A 15,290-nucleotide genomic window follows, 5' to 3' on the forward strand; every position below is an offset into this window, starting at 1 on the left:
GTCGCCCCTCCCCCCGCGCTGCAGCGCCCCCGCGCGGCCGGCCCGTGCACGGGTCACAGGCCCCGCCTGCAGCCGCGCGCGGACCCCTCGGGCCGCTCCCAGCCGCCTGCCCCCCCGGCCCCCGTGAGCGCCCCCGCGCGGCGCGGGGCGGGGCATGGCCGAGGGCGCCGCGCGCACCCGCCACTCGGGCTCGGAGCGGGGCCACGCGGTGAGTCCCGGCCCCGCCCCCCCGCGCCCCCAGTGCTGCCCCCACCCCCATGTCCCTCTGGGCCCCCCCGCCCCCCCACAGCCCCGTGCCCCCCCGCGCCCCCAGTGCTGCCCCCACCCCCCATGTCCCTCTGGGCTCCCCACTGTTCCCCCTGCACCGCTGGCCCCCCAGTGCTGCCCCCCACAGCTTCGCGCCACCCTGCACCTGCCTGGGCCCCCCTCACACACCCGCACCCCTCTGGGCCCCCCCGCGCCCCCAGTGCTGCCCCCCACAGCTTCGCGCCACCCTGCACCTGCCTGGGCCCCCCAGTGCTGCCCCCCCACACACACCCGAACCCCTCTGGGCCCCCCCGCCCCGGCACCAGACTCCCGCCCCCCCCCCACAGCCCCGTGCCCCCCCGCGCCCGATGCCCCTCTGGGCCCCCCAGTTCTACCCGCACACACCCCCCATGTCCCTCTGGGCCCCCCACTGTTCCCCCTGCACCGCTGGGCCCCCCAGTGCTGCCCCCCATGCAGGGGCAGGTGCCCCTTTTGCGGGGCTCAGGGCAGTCCAATTTCGCGGGGCCCCCCTTTGCCACGGCGCATGCGCGGGGCCCAGGGCAGTCGCCCCTCTCGCCCTGCCCTATATCTGCCCCTGCCCCCATACTCCTCTGGGCCCCCCACTGTTCCCCTGCACCACTGGGCCCCCCCGCTGCCCCTCACACATACCTTGCGCTCCTCTGGGCCCCCCAGCGCTATGCCCCCCCACAACCCCTTGCACCCCTCTTGGCCCCCCGGTGCTGCCTCCCCATGCCCCTCTTGGCCCCCCGGTGCTGCCCCCACACACCGCCCCGTGCTGCTCCCCTGCATCCCCCTCGCTGCCCAACCCCAAAACCAAACTCTCATGCCCCACTGCTTTAGCCCCTGTGCACCACCATCCCTGGCTTCCCGCCGGGCGCCCCCCTGTGTGCACATGCACGCACTCACTATGCCTAACCAGACCTCCATGGGCCAGGCCTGATCCTCAGAGCCAGTCAGCTGGTGTGGCTGGCAGGGGTACCAGCACTTTGGCTGGCTCGGGGGCCAGACATGGCTCAGGTTTGCAGTGGCTGCCAATGCTTATCCTGTTGGCTGAGGCCCTGCGAGTTGAGAGGGGCTGTTCTCAGTCCAGTTCCTCGTGCCCCGGCAGCGGGGTGGAAGTGGGTGGGTACGGCGTGCCGGAGAGAAGTGGCTGCCCCTACCGTCCTGGGCACAGCCCATGAGGGGGTGAGCAAAAGTGGCAGCTGCCCCAGGGCCTGGTGGTTTAAAGGCCCTGGTTTGAAAGGCCGGCTGGGGGAAGCTGACCTCCACCCCTTCCCACTGGGGCCCCGGGAGCTGGGCTCCTGTACCAGCATGCTTTGTAAATTACTTTCACCATGACTAGTTGCCGTATTTCGACCTCTCGGCACTCTGGGTCAGCACTGGCTTGCATAAACCCCTCCGTGATTCTAAGGCTAGAAGGGGGCCGCTGTGCTCGCATCTGAGCAGCAGAACCGAAGGCGGCTCTGAATTTCTGGGCCAAATCCCGAGGCGCTGGCTGCGAAGAGCAGAGCGTTTAGAAAAAACATCTGCTCTTTATTTCAGAACTGCCAGGGCTGGAGAATCCGCCCCAGCCCTTGGTAGGCTGGCCCGGGGCTAATTACCGTCACTCTTCCACATTGGCCTTATTTCTAGTCTAAATTAGTCTAGTTTCTGCTTCTGGCCATTGGATCGTGAGTCCTTGATACATCGAAGCCCCACGTAGCTACACCCAGACTGTGCCCAAGTCTCCCCTTAGCCGTCTCTTTGTCAAGCGAAATAGCTTGAGCTCCGGGGGTCTCTGACATTTGTTCTTGAGTCTTTTAACCCTTCCTGTGACTCTGCCGGGAGCCCGCTCCCATCTTTCAACCCTCTTTCTTCACGGGTGAGCGTGGGGTCCCGGCAGGGCCTTCTGGGTGCTGATGCTGCCCGTGAGGAAGACTTTCATGTGGGCTGTTGAAGCTGAGCTCCGTCCTGGGGCCCCAAGGCTTGGGGGCAGCACTGACGGCTCTCTCTCTCCCCAGGAGGTCATTGATCTGACGGGCGAGGACTTGGCGGTGATTGACCTGACCGAGGGGGAGGGCTCCCCCGAGGTCGGCGCGGAGTGTGCGCTCCCTCCCCACGGCCCCCTGCTCCCCGCCGTAAAGCAGGAAAGCAAAGAGGAGGCCGAGCAAGGCTGCGGGGCCCCCTGGGACAGAGCCCACGCGGAGACAAAGGGCACCCACGGGGGAGGCTGTTTCTCCTCCGACTCCAGCAGCAGCAGCACCACCATTAACAGTGACCTGGGCTCCCTAGCCAGCCTCCAGCTGGACTCCGACGTGTTCTCCTTCTCCTCGGCCAGCAGCTGGAGGGCAGGCTCGGACTGCTCCGTCCCCGAACCTCCCAGTAGCTGCCAGCCAAGGGACGACCCGGACTGCGGGCCCCTGCCCCCGGCTCAGAGACTCTCTCCCGACCGCTCCAGCTGCCCCCCTGCAAGCGGCCGCGGGTCTCCAGAGTGGCCTTTGCTGGAGACTAGTCGCTGGGTGCTGGGTGCAGCGAAGCAGGAACCCCCCGAGCCAGGCAGGCGGAGGCTGGTCCACAAGGCCTGGCTGCATAAGCTGCGCTACTTCAGGAGGATGCCGGTGCACCACTTGTTCCTCCAGGGAGTGGTACAGGACGAGGAAACCCGCCAGGTAAGCACGTGGGGCCCCTGCCTCCCTCCCGGGGCCAGGTGGCGCCTCTCATATGGGGGGGCGATGCTTGGGCTGCGCCCCCGGCCTTTCCCGTCAGCCGGGCTCTGTGGCTCAACATCCCAGCCTGCAGCCAGCGCACTGCAAATTCGGGGGGGGGGTTACCAATGACTTGGGGTTTGGCCACCTCCTCTGCAATGCGCCCGTCCTGGCCTCTGGCTGCCTTGTGCCCGCTCAGTACCGAGCAGCGCCCCAGCAAGGCAGAGCTCGAACAGCGGGTCGCGCCTGGTAAGGTCCCGCGGAGGGCAGGGGACAGCAGGTCTCCGCTTGCGTGCGCCAAGGGGAAAGGTGCGGTCTCTGCGCAGATGAGCCTGTGCCGATCCCCTCTGGGCAGCACTGCGCAGAGCTTACGTCACCAGCCCGAGGAGCTGCTGGGCCGGCCTGTGAGCTCTGCCGTCCTGCTGGGGTTTGGTGCTGGGGAAATGCCCCGTTAGCAAAGGGCCCGGCGAGCCGGGAACCCGGCGGTGTCAGCATGGGCCAGCAACGGTCCATTGAGATGGGCTCCTGTGCTGGAGGCAGGCAAGCCCGCAGGCCAATCCGTGAGTGCCTGCACTGCCCGGGGCCTAGATGCATCTTCTCAGCTCCTAGAGGCGGATGCAGGGCGTTCTTGCTTCCTGGAGAGGGCCGGCCGGGTGACAGCACAGCTGCCTTTGGGTGACTGAGCCATCGCTCAAAGCCCCCCCGCGGGGCATGACACCCCCCAGCTGCACCAGTCGGTAGTCATGGTGCTGCACCTGGGGCTGGGTAGCCGTCCAAGCTAGCCCCACCTGGGTGACCGCAGCACGGCCCCCGGCTGCGTACCCTTCCCTTTCTCCTGCCCCAGGAGAGTTCCTGGGAAAGAGACCCCTTTTCCAGCCAGGGCTCTAGGCAGCGCCCAAATCGGCGAAAAGGGAGCTAAGGCACGTTTCCGTGCTGGGGCATTCCACCCCCGCCAGCCCCTGGGACGAAGCACAGCCAGGCAGGGGGTGAAACTGTGGTTAGTCCTGGCAGGCTGCACGGCGCCCCGTGTGACACGGCGCCTCGCACGGCTGACGCCTCACTGTCTGACAGAACGCCCGCCGGAAGGCCCAGCCCATCCCCAGCACAAAGCTGAGCATGGTGGTCACCACCATGGAGGAGAACTTCCCCCGGGGGACCCTGCAGTTCCTCACGGACTTCGTGTCCTGCCAGCATTACCCCCCGAAGGAGATCGTGTCCCACGTGACCAGGAACATCCTGCTGAGCTCGGAGGCCGGGCCTCTGCTGAAGGACGCCTACATGCTGCTGATGAAAATCCAAATGTAGGTGCTCTCTGCCCCGGCTCCGTGCTGCCTGGCCGGGAGCTTGCTCCCCGTATGGCGCTGGCCGCCAAACACTCCGGCAGGGAGGCCCCTTCCCAGCACGGTGGGTCCGAGGGCCTGGTGGAGGCTGGTGCCCGGCCGGGGTGGCACACACAGGTGGCCCGGCTGCAGCGGCCTGCGGGGGACTGGCTCTGCCTGCTAACAAGCCAGAGTTCCGGGGGTGCGGCCAGCCGTAGCGGGGGTGAAATGGGCTTTGGGGAAGCGGCCCCTTGGACGCTGGCTGGTCTGACGCGGGGCGGGCTTCGGCCCTGCTCACGGTGGAGAGGACCATGCAGGCCCTTCCCCCGAGCGCCGTGAGCGTGCCTTGCTCTGGAGCAGCCCTGCGAGGTCCTGAGCCTGTAGAATCTGCACCCGCCACGGGCAGGAGGCCGCGGTGCCGGGGTGAAACCCTGGGAGACGGGCTTCCGGCAAGTGACGGCTGCAGGGCTGCTGGTTCTCGGGGTTGCTTTGCCTGTCGCTCAGGCTCCTCGTCCCGACAATGGGGGAGCAGTTCTGGGGGCTCCTGCAAATCACTCTTGTTTCAGGCTTCACCCGGCTACCACGGCTGTGCTGGGCTGGGACTGGGACCTGCTGCGGTACGTCCTGGAGGAGCAGGTACAGGCGATGGTTCTGGGGGGGAGGGGGTAGTTGCCCTGTATTTCCCTGTGCAGAAGGGGGTGAGCTGCTGGACAGCCGGTGGCGCTCAGCCCGACAGCAAGGCCTGTCGGAGAGACCAGGCCTCCGCCAGCCCCGCAGGAAGTCTAGCAGGAGGCTGGTGCACAGGGAGCCCCACTAGCCCTACCAACGCCACGCTGGCAGGGCTGCTCAGAGCTTGCCTTCAGTCACAGCAGAAGCCCAGTGCTCGGCCGCCTTCACTCCTTCATCGAGGCCCAGCCCCGCCCACTGGGGGTCCTGGCAAGGCTTCATAGCCCCCCTCCTTCCCCCCCCCCCCGCTGCGGGCGCCTGCGCTCTGACGACCCACGGACCGGGCCTGGAGCAGTGCCGGAGCCCAGCCTCGCAGCGCCTCGGCTCAGCTCCGCCAGGCCCTCAGCAGTGGTGCGTGGGGAGCCCCAGCGAGGTGATGGACCCCAGGGAGCTGCCCCCTCAGCCAGCCAGGCAAGGCACTTCCTCCCCTGGCTGCCTTGCTGGAGCGTGTGCCATTGCCCCGTCCGTCTCCCCGCTGGCCTCTGCCCTCTCACCTCCGAGGGGCCTCGGGCTCCACCTTCCCACGCTCTGCCCCGCAGGAAGAGAAGCTCCCGGGCCGTGTCCTGTTCCTGCAGTACGTGGTGCAGACCCTGGAGGACGATTTCCAGCTGAACCTCCGGCTGCGCTGCCTGCAGAAATCCATCGCCAAGAAGGTGCTGTCCTGCGACCGGTGCTTCAGCAACGTCAAGTAAGGAGCCCTCCCCGGGGGCAGGGCACTGAGAACCCGGAGCCCTCGAGGCAGGGCCGCGGTGCGCAGTGCAGCTCTGTCCTTCCAGGAGGCTGGCGGCAGGAAATGCCTCGCGGTCAGAGCAGCCGGGGGGCCAGACGGCACGAGACCAGGAGGGCTGTGTGGCACCGCGCGTGGCTCTCCGCAGCCCCTCCCCCAGTGCGTGGCCCGGGACGTGGGTCCGAACGCGCCGCTGGAAGCCAGGCATCAGCCTGATTAACATTCACGTTCCCCTGCCAGGGAGGTGATCGAGTGGCTGGTCGCTGCGGTTACCGGACTTCGATTTTCCCCGCTCCAAGAGCAGCAGCACGAAGCATCCTGTCCCTCGCCGGACAGCTCCAGAGCCGGCAGCCACGCCCCCTTCCCCGGGCCAGACTCGGCAGAGGATGACGATGAAGCTGGGGGATCAGAGGCTGCTCTCCCCGCTTCCCTGGCCCAGAAGTAAGGCCCGTGGCAAGAGGCTGTCCAGTAGGATGGAGATGTAGCCAGCCAGGGTCTCTAGTAGAGAAAGCCAAGCGGTGCCTGCAGCATGGTGCCTGCTTGCCAGAAGCCCAGCCTGGCCAGGGCAGATCCTGTTCTCTGACCAGAAGGGAGTGAGTGCCACAGGGAGCCTCTGACAGCCCCGCCCGGGGCTGGAGCACACAGGATGGCGTGAGCAGTGGCTGATGCCCTGGGCTGGAGCACACGGGGTGGCGTGAGCAGTGGCTGATGCCCGGGGCTGGAGCACACAGGATGGCGTGAGCAGTGGCTGATGCCCGGGGCTGGAGCACACGGGATGGCGTGAGGAGTGGCTGATGCCCGGGGCTGGAGCACACGGGATGGCGTGAGGAGTGGCTGATGCCTGGGGCTGGAGCACACGGGATGGCGTGAGGAGTGGCTGATGCCTGGGGCTGGAGCACACGGGATGGCGTGAGGAGTGGCTGATGCCCGGGGCTGAAGCACACGGGATGGCGTGAGCAGTGGCTGATGCCCGGGGCTGGAGCACACGGGGTGGCGTGAGGAGTGGCTGATGCCCGGGGCTGGAGCACACGGGATGGCGTGAGCAGTGGCTGATGCCCGGGGCTGGAGCACACGGGGTGGCGTGAGCAGTGGCTGATGCCCTGGGCTGGAGCACACGGGGTGGCGTGAGCAGTGGCTGATGCCCGGGGCTGGAGCACACGGGGTGGCGTGAGCAGTGGCTGATGCCCTGGGCTGGAGCACACGGGGTGGCGTGAGCAGTGGCTGATGCCCGGGGCTGGAGCACACGGGGTGGCGTGAGCAGTGGCTGATGCCACGCGCCTCTCACCTGCCTGCAGGCCAGGCACTAGTCCGGGCGGTGCTTTTGTGCGAGGTAACCGCTGTCCCCTAGAAACTGGGCCGAGCCTTCCTCCTCGTGCCAGCTGGCAGGGCAGTTCTGAAGCAGGGTCCCAGGCAGCGCCGGCCGCCCCTAACGCTTGTTCCGGCCTAGGGAGGTGCTGCTCCTCCAGAGGATGCTGGCCGTGGCGGTGGAGGTGGACATGTCTCCCAACTGCAGCACCAACAAGATGGCTGAAGTGGTGTTTCCGTACGTGGTGAACATTCCTCTGCGGAGCCAAAGGTGAGAGCCCCCCAGCGTGGCCCTTCTTGCTGGGAATGGCTTGAGCCCTCTGCTTACGCCCACCCGCAGCTCGGCTGTTGAGCAGCTAACGCGCCCTGCAGGGAGGGGAACAGCGCCCTCACGGGTGAGGCAGTGGGCCACAGGGGCCCTTGGGAAGTCTGAGAGCTGGCTTGGATGGTCACACCAAGGCTCTGATACATCCCCCCCGACGGGGGCCCTTCATCAGCAAGAGGCCCGAGCAGCAGCGGGGCTCAGGGCCAGGTCCCTGGGCAGTGGCAAGTAGGGGTGAGGCTGCCAGAAGTCACCGGGGCGGTGTCCCGACAGGAGTCTCGCTCTGATGCTGTGCACAAGTAGCCATGCAGCAGACGTCCCGGGCCCCAGGCCCGCTCTCTTGTAAACGCAGCCCAGGGGAGCTTCCCTGCGTCAGAGGCCCCCCGGTCGGCTAAGAGCGTGGGCCTGTGACAAGGGACTCGGCTCAGTCACTGACAGGCGTGCGCCAATGCCTTGGGTAGGGAGGTCGGAGTGTTTGTGCCAACTTCTGGGAGCAGGGCAGCCGGACAGTTGCTCGTGGCACAGGGCTGCTGAGCGGTGCCTCCAGCTCAGCCCTGCCCCTTCTTCCAGGGAGGCCTTCTTAAACAGCATGGAGAGCCCCCTCCTGCGCTGTAAGGTGCTGGAGCTCCTGTTCCACCACAGCTGTGATGTGCCAGCCGCCCTGCAGTTGTCTCTGCCCAAGACCCTGTACTTCCTGGGCCACTCCTCCCTGCTGCTGCAGTACCAGGTATCCCGCCCCGCCCCGCCCCTCGCGCCCAGAGCCGCCTGTACTTCCTGGGCCACTCCTCCCTGCTGCTGCAGTACCAGGTATCCCGCCCTGCCCCGCCCCTCGCGCCCAGAGCCGCCTGTACTTCCTGGGTCACTCCTCCCTGCTGCTGCAGTACCAGGTATCCTGCCCCGCCCCGCCCCTCGCGCCCAGAGCCGCCTGTACTTCCTGGGCCACTCCTCCCTGCTGCTGCAGTACCAGGTATCCCACCCCCGCCCCGCCCCGCCCCTCGCGCCCAGAGCCGCCTGTACTTCCTGGGCCACTCCTCCCTGCTGCTGCAGTACCAGGTATCCCGCCCCGCCCCGCCCCTCGCGCCCAGAGCCGCCTGTACTTCCTGGGCCACTCCTCCCTGCTGCTGCAGTACCAGGTATCCCGCCCCGCCCCGCCCCTTGCGCCCAGAGCCGCCTGTACTTCCTGGGCCACTCCTCCCTGCTGCTGCAGTACCAGGTATCCTGCCCCGCCCCGCCCCTCGCGCCCAGAGCCGCCTGTACTTCCTGGGCCACTCCTCCCTGCTGCTGCAGTACCAGGTATCCCGCCCCGCCCCGCCCCTCGCGCCCAGAGCCGCCTGTACTTCCTGGGCCACTCCTCCCTGCTGCTGCAGTACCAGGTATCCTGCCCCGCCCCGCCCCTCGCGCCCAGAGCCGCCTGTACTTCCTGGGCCACTCCTCCCTGCTGCTGCAGTACCAGGTATCCCGCCCCGCCCCGCCCCGCCCCTCGCGCCCAGAGCCGCCTGTACTTCCTGGGCCACTCCTCCCTGCTGCTGCAGTACCAGGTATCCCGCCCCTCCCCCGCCCCGCCCCTCGCGCCCAGAGCCGCCTGTACTTCCTGGGCCACTCCTCCCTGCTGCTGCAGTACCAGGTATCCCGCCCCGCCCCGCCCCTCGCGCCCAGAGCCGCCTGTACTTCCTGGGCCACTCCTCCCTGCTGCTGCAGTACCAGGTATCCCGCCCCGCCCCGCCCCTCGCGCCCAGAGCCGCCTGTACTTCCTGGGCCACTCCTCCCTGCTGCTGCAGTACCAGGTATCCCGCCCCGCCCCGCCCCTCGCGCCCAGAGCCGCCTGTACTTCCTGGGCCACTCCTCCCTGCTGCTGCAGTACCAGGTATCCCGCCCCGCCCCGCCCCGCCCCTCGCGCCCAGAGCCGCCTGTACTTCCTGGGCCACTCCTCCCTGCTGCTGCAGTACCAGGTATCCCACCCCCGCCCCGCCCCGCCCCTCGCACCCAGAGCCGCCTGCTCACCCCACCTCTGCTCTTGGCCTAGGACGAGGAAGTGACGTGGCAGCGCTGGGAGGAGATGCTTCAGCACTTGAATTTACTGCTGCTGAGTTATCACCACGTAGTGCTGGGTAAGCAGCCCCGCCCGCGAGCTGGCTCAGCCTGTCGGAGCAAGCAAGAATCCGTCGGCCAGACCACCCAGGGCCCCTCACAGCCAGGCAGCTGGGTTCTCACCGTTCAGTCCAGAAAGCTGCTGGGAGCGGCTGTACATACAGGAGAACCTACACAGGGACAATCCTGCCCACGCCACCAGACTTCAGCCCCCAGGAATTAGCCTGTTCCCTAAAGCTGCATCTAGACTGGCAAGATTTTGCGCAAAAGCAAACGTTTTTAGGTAAAATCTTGCCCGTCTCCACTGGCCGCGAGTATTTGCGCAAGAACACTGACGTTGTAATGTACAAAATCAGGGCTTCTTGCGCAAATAGTCTGATGCTCCCGCTCAGGGATAAGCCCTCCTGCGCAAGTGTTCTTGTGCAAGAGGCCAGTGTAGACAGCAACGTTAATTTCTTGCGCAAGAGAGCGTCCACACTGGCACGGATGCTTGTGTGCAAAAGAAGTCTTTTACGCAAAAGCATCCGTGCCAGTGTAGACGCTCTCTTGCGCAAATACTTTTAATGGATTTTCCATTAAAAGTATTTGCGCAAAATCTTGCCAGTCTAGACGCAGCCTAAGGGTTTGTGGTCCACTGTGCTGCTTGTTCCCTCGCTCAGCCGACAGCCTGGCCCGCTGGGGCCTTCCAGCTGCAGTTTGGTCGAGTGAAGTTGAAAATCAGCTCCCCCGCTGCAGTCATGGAAGGGGGGGGGTGCCTAGCTGCGCAGCCAACAGCCCCTCTCACCCCCATTTCCTCTGGCAGGGCACTTAAGAAGTTCTCTCAGCGAGCGGATGGATTTAATCATCGCCAATGCCAAACCCAAGGTGCAGGAGAGCGACAGGCTCATGCCCACGGATGTCGAGATGCACATCCAGGACTTCAGCAGCCGGCTGCAGCAGGTCCTGGGGCAGCCCCTCCCGCCGCAGCTCAAGGACAAGGTGTGCGTACTGCGGGAGCTGCTGCTCGCCACCACCGCCTGACAGAGCCTTCCAGCACGGGGGTAGGGCCAGCTTGGGGCCCGGTGGCTGCCTGCTCACAGCAGATGGCCGCGGTTTTGTTAAAAGCCAGGTGCCAGGCTGCCTGAGAAGCCACCTGAAACTGTGTGTACAGATCCTATTAAATTATTTTCCTGCTGGACCTGTCCTGCAGCTCCCAGTAACCTAACCTGGGCACGCGGAGGATGGTGCCACCGGAGAACGTGGGGGCTGGCCAGAGGGGAAGCCCTCGGGCAGTTTGTTAGCTGCTGGCCAGGCCAGGATAGAACTAGCATGAGACAGGTCGAAGTTGGCATGGGCTCTAGCCACGCGCTCAGGCAGTGCGTTCCCGGAGAGGAAGTGCTCCTACCCAGTCACGTGCTGCCGTGGCCCTGGCTCGTGGCTGCACGTGACAGAGCAGCATCTCCCTAGCCAAGCTTTGCCTGTTAACCCAGCTCCTCTGGGCCACAGCAGGGCTCCCTGGGCCCCAGGCAGAGGAGCAAGCAGCTGGCCTCGAGGAACCTGGCTGTGGGCTGCAGGGCTCTGAACGAGAGCTGGCTGGTCTCCCTGCCCGAGGCTGAGCCTAGGGGTGTGGGGGCAGGCAGAGCGGAGGATGAAAGCGTCGGGTACAGCCCCTTGGCCGCTGCGCCCGCCTGTCGCTAAGCTCTGCTAGGAAGTGACACTGCCACGGGAGAGCCCCCCGGTAGCCATGCTCCTTGCTCTGCTGCCACTGGGCCGGCCCGGGCCAGATCCGTGTTTCAGAACAATGCGGGCGCCCCTCATGCGTATATGGCCCCGCTGTCCCAGGCCTGTGACTGCCCGCTGGGACAGAAGGGGCCCAAGGGCAGTGCTGAGCCCTGCTGCAGATGCTTGGGGAAGGGGGGGCGGGGTGCAGAAGAATGCTGAGCCTAGCTGGGGGTGACAGTTTTCTTTCCTGTGACCAGGAGCAGAGGGGGTGGTAGGAAGCGACCCAGGGAAAGTACCAGAGGGTCCACTCCTCCCCCCGCCCTAGGATCATAGGGCAGAGATCAGTGACTGAGTGGGCCCAGGCTCCCTATCCCTAGCTAAGTGGACACTAACCACTAGGCCCCCGCCCCACCCCCCAGCCCGCCATGGACCTTATTGCAACTCCTGATGCCGTTTGCTTTTTAGGCTGCTGTCACAGACAGCATGAAGCCGTTGGAGGCTCTGTCACCCCCCCCCCACACACACACACACACACACTGGGTTGTACACACAGCTGTTTAGAGCTGTGGAAACAGCCCCGCCCAGAGACACTTGAGTGTGTCAGCACTAGAAGGTATTGGGGGGGGGGAAGGAGGGGGTGCATTGCAGGATAATGTACTGAACAGCAGAAAGAGCCACAATAAGCACACACCTGCCCCTTCTCCAGAACTGGAAGCTGGCCCAGAGGGGAGCAGAGATGGCTCATCTTGTGAACAGGTGATTGCAGAGGGAGGACTCTTGAGGGAAGCGGGTGTGTGTTGTGTTTGGGGCTTTTTTGCTGTGTGCTGAGTTTGTGTTTGAGTGTGGGGTGGGGTTTTCTTCCCCCCCCCCAACAAATGGAGCGTGTGCTGTGACTGGCAGCTGGAAACTGTTGGCTACTAATTAAAGTTTGAAATCTAGAAGCCTCTGCTGATTGGTAAATCTAGTGAGGAGGGCTTTAAACTAGGTTCATTGGGGGACAGTGACCAAAACCTTGAGGGGAGTGGAGAAGTCAGACACTGGGAAGAAATGCAAAGAGGAACAAGCAACAAAGGTGGACCCCTGATTCAAATGCAGAGGGTAGGAAGATCAACTGGTTATCTAAGGTGTTTGTACACCAATGCAAGAAGCCTGGGTAACAATCCGGAAGAATTCGAAGCCCTGGCCCAATCCAAGAACTACGATTTGATTGGGATAACACAGACGTGGTGAGATGACTCGCATGACTGGAGCGCTGTCATGGAAGGGTATAGACTGTTCAGGAAGAACAGGCAGGGGAGAAAAGGAGGAGGAGTTGCACTGTATATAAGAGAGCACTATGATTGCTCAGAACTCCAGTATATAGAGGGAGAAAAGCCCATTGAGAATCTATGGGTTAAGTTTAGAGGTGGAAGCAACAGAGGTGATGTTGCAGTTGGTGTCTGCTACCGGCTGCTGAATCAGGTGGGTGAGGTAGATGAGACTTTCTTCGGACAACTGAGAGAAGTTTCCAGATGGCAGGCCCTGGTTCTTGTGGGGGACTTTAATCACCCTGACATCTGTCGAGACACCAATACGGCAGTACACAGACAATCCAGGAAGTTTTTGGAGAATGTTGCGGATAACTTCCTGGGACACGTGCTGAAGGATCTGACCAGGGGCCGTGTGCAACTTGTCCTGCTGCTCACAAACACGGAGGAACTAAAAGGGGAAGTAGAGGTGGGTGATAAGTGACAAGAAGCAGTGATCATGAGATGGTAGATTTCAGGATCCTGACCAAAGGAAGAAAAGTAGTAAACGCAACTTGGACTTCAGAAAAGCAGACTTCAACTCCCTCAGAGACCTGATGGGCAGAATCCCCTGGGATTCTAACATGAAGGGGGAAAGGAGTCCAGGACAGCTGGCAGTATTTTAAAGAAGCCTTACTGAAGGCACAGAAAGAAACCATCCCTATGCATAGCAAGAGAAGCAAACATGGTAGGAGACCGGACTGGCTTACAGGGGAAATCCCTGGTGAACTTAAGCACAAAAAGGGAGTTTACAGAAAGTGGAAACTTGGACAGATGACCAAGGAGAGCTATAAATATATAGCTCGAGAATGCAGGGGAGTTATCAGGAAGGCGAAAGTGCAATTGGAATTGTGACTCGCAAGGGATGTGAAGGATAACAAGAAAGGTTTCTACAGGCATGTTAGCAAGAAGGTGGTGATCAGAGAGGGGGTTGGCCCCTGCTGGATGAAGGAGGTAACCTAGTGACAGATGATGTGGGAAAAGCTGAAGTACTCAATGCTTTCTTTGCCTCTGTCTTCACGGACAAGGTCAGCTCCCAGACTAATGTGCTAAGTGACGCAAGATGGGATGAAGATGGACAACCCTTGGTGGGTAAAGAACAGGTTAGGAACTATTTTAAAAAGCTAAATGTACATAAATCCATAGGTCCAGACTTAATACATCCGAGGGTTCTGAGGGAGTTGGCAAATGTCACTGAGGAGCCTTTGGCCATTATCTCTGGAAAGTCGTGGAGATCAGGCAAGATCCCGGATGATTGCAAAAAAGCAAATGTAGTGCCCATCTTTAAGAAAGGGAAAAAGGATGATCCAGGGAACTATAGGCCGGTCAGTCTTACCTCAGTCCCTGAAAAAATCATGGAGGGGATCCTCAAGAAGTCCATTGTGAAGCACTTGGAAGAGGGGAAGGTGATCAGGAATAGTCAGCATGGATTCATGAAGGGCAAGTCATGCCTGACCAACCTGATTAGTTTCTATGCTGAGGTAACTGGCTCTGTGGATATGGGAAAGTCAGTGGATGTGATAGACCTTGACTTTAGCAAGGCTTTTGATACGCTCTCCCACAATATTCTTGCCAGCAAGTTAAGGGAATGTGGATTGGATAAATGGACAGTAAGATGGATAGAAAGCTGGCTGGAAGGTCGGGCCCAGCGGATAGCGATCAACAGCTCGATGTCAGGATGGCGGTCGGTTTCTAGCAGAGTGGCCCAAGGTTCAGTTCTGGGACCGGTTTTGTTCAATATCTTCATTAATGACCCGGATGAGGGGATGGATTACACCCTCAGCAAGTTTGCGGATGACACTAAGCTAGAGGGAGAGGTAGATATGCTCGATGGCAGGGATAGAGTCCAGAGTGACTTAGACAAATTGGAGGATTGAGCCACATGAAATCAGATGAGGTTCAACAAGGACAAGTGCAGAGTCCTGCCCTTGGGACGGAAGAAGCCCAAGCATTGTTAGACTAGGGACCAACTGGCTAAGCAGCAGTTCTGCAGAAAAGGACCTGGCAATTACAGTGGATGAGAAGATGGATAGGAGTCAACAGTGTGCCTTAGAGCTAAGAAGGCTAATGGCATATTATGGTGCATTAAGGGTACATCTAGACTACATGCCTCTGTCACCAGACACATGTAGATTAGGCTACCAGACATAGTAAAATGAAGTGGTGATTTAAATAATTGCAGCTTCATTTAAATTTACATGGCTGCCACGCTGAGCCGACAAACAGCTGATCAGCTGTTTGTCGGCTCAGCGCGATAGTCTGGACGCGCGGGTGTCGACATCAAAGGTATTTGTCGACCACCCAGGTAAACCTCATCCCAGCAGGCTTACCTGGGTGGTCGACAAATACCTTTGATGTCGACACCCGCGCGTCCAGACTATTGCGCTGAGCCAACAAATAGCTGACGAGCTGTTTGTCGGCTCAGCGTGGCAGCCATGTAAATTTAAATGAAGCTGCGATTATTTAAATCACCACTTCATTTTACTATGTCTGATAGCCTAATCTACATGTGTCTGGCGACAGAGGCATGTAGTCTAGACGTACCCTAAGAGGAGCATTGACAGTAGATCCAGAGATGTGATTTTTCCCCTTTATTCGGCTCTGGTGAGGCCACATCTGCACCAGTTCTGGGGCCCCAATTACAGGAAGGATGTGGACGCATTGGAGAGGGTCCAGCAGAGGGTGATCAGAATGATTAGGGGGCTGGAGCATGAGACCTATGAGGAGAGGCTGAAGGAGCGCAGGGTCTATTTAGTCTACAGACGAGTGAGGGGGGTGTTGAGAGCAGCCTTCAACTTCCTGAAGGGAGGTTCCAAGCAGGCTGCAGAGAGGCTGTTCTCAACAGTGACAGGTGGCAGAACAAGG

The 15,290-nt window shown here is 62.2% G+C and overlaps 1 protein-coding gene across 1 annotated transcript; it reads left to right on the forward strand.

The window, feature by feature from the left end:
* Position 1: 1 nt before the first annotated feature.
* Positions 2–14,564, forward strand: SIMC1 (SUMO interacting motifs containing 1). Its single transcript, XM_075900679.1, has 10 exons — positions 2–208; positions 2,268–2,915; positions 4,023–4,252; positions 4,837–4,906; positions 5,536–5,684; positions 5,964–6,164; positions 7,171–7,299; positions 7,921–8,077; positions 9,374–9,458; positions 10,241–14,564. Exons 1-10 carry the CDS (start codon positions 155–157, stop codon positions 10,456–10,458), a joined length of 1,941 nt encoding a protein of 646 aa, XP_075756794.1. The 5' UTR covers positions 2–154; the 3' UTR covers positions 10,459–14,564.
* Positions 14,565–15,290: the final 726 nt, after the last annotated feature.

This window comes from Pelodiscus sinensis, chromosome 17 (assembly GCF_049634645.1).
Source record: "Pelodiscus sinensis isolate JC-2024 chromosome 17, ASM4963464v1, whole genome shotgun sequence".
In the NCBI taxonomy this organism is placed as follows: domain Eukaryota; kingdom Metazoa; phylum Chordata; order Testudines; family Trionychidae; genus Pelodiscus; species Pelodiscus sinensis.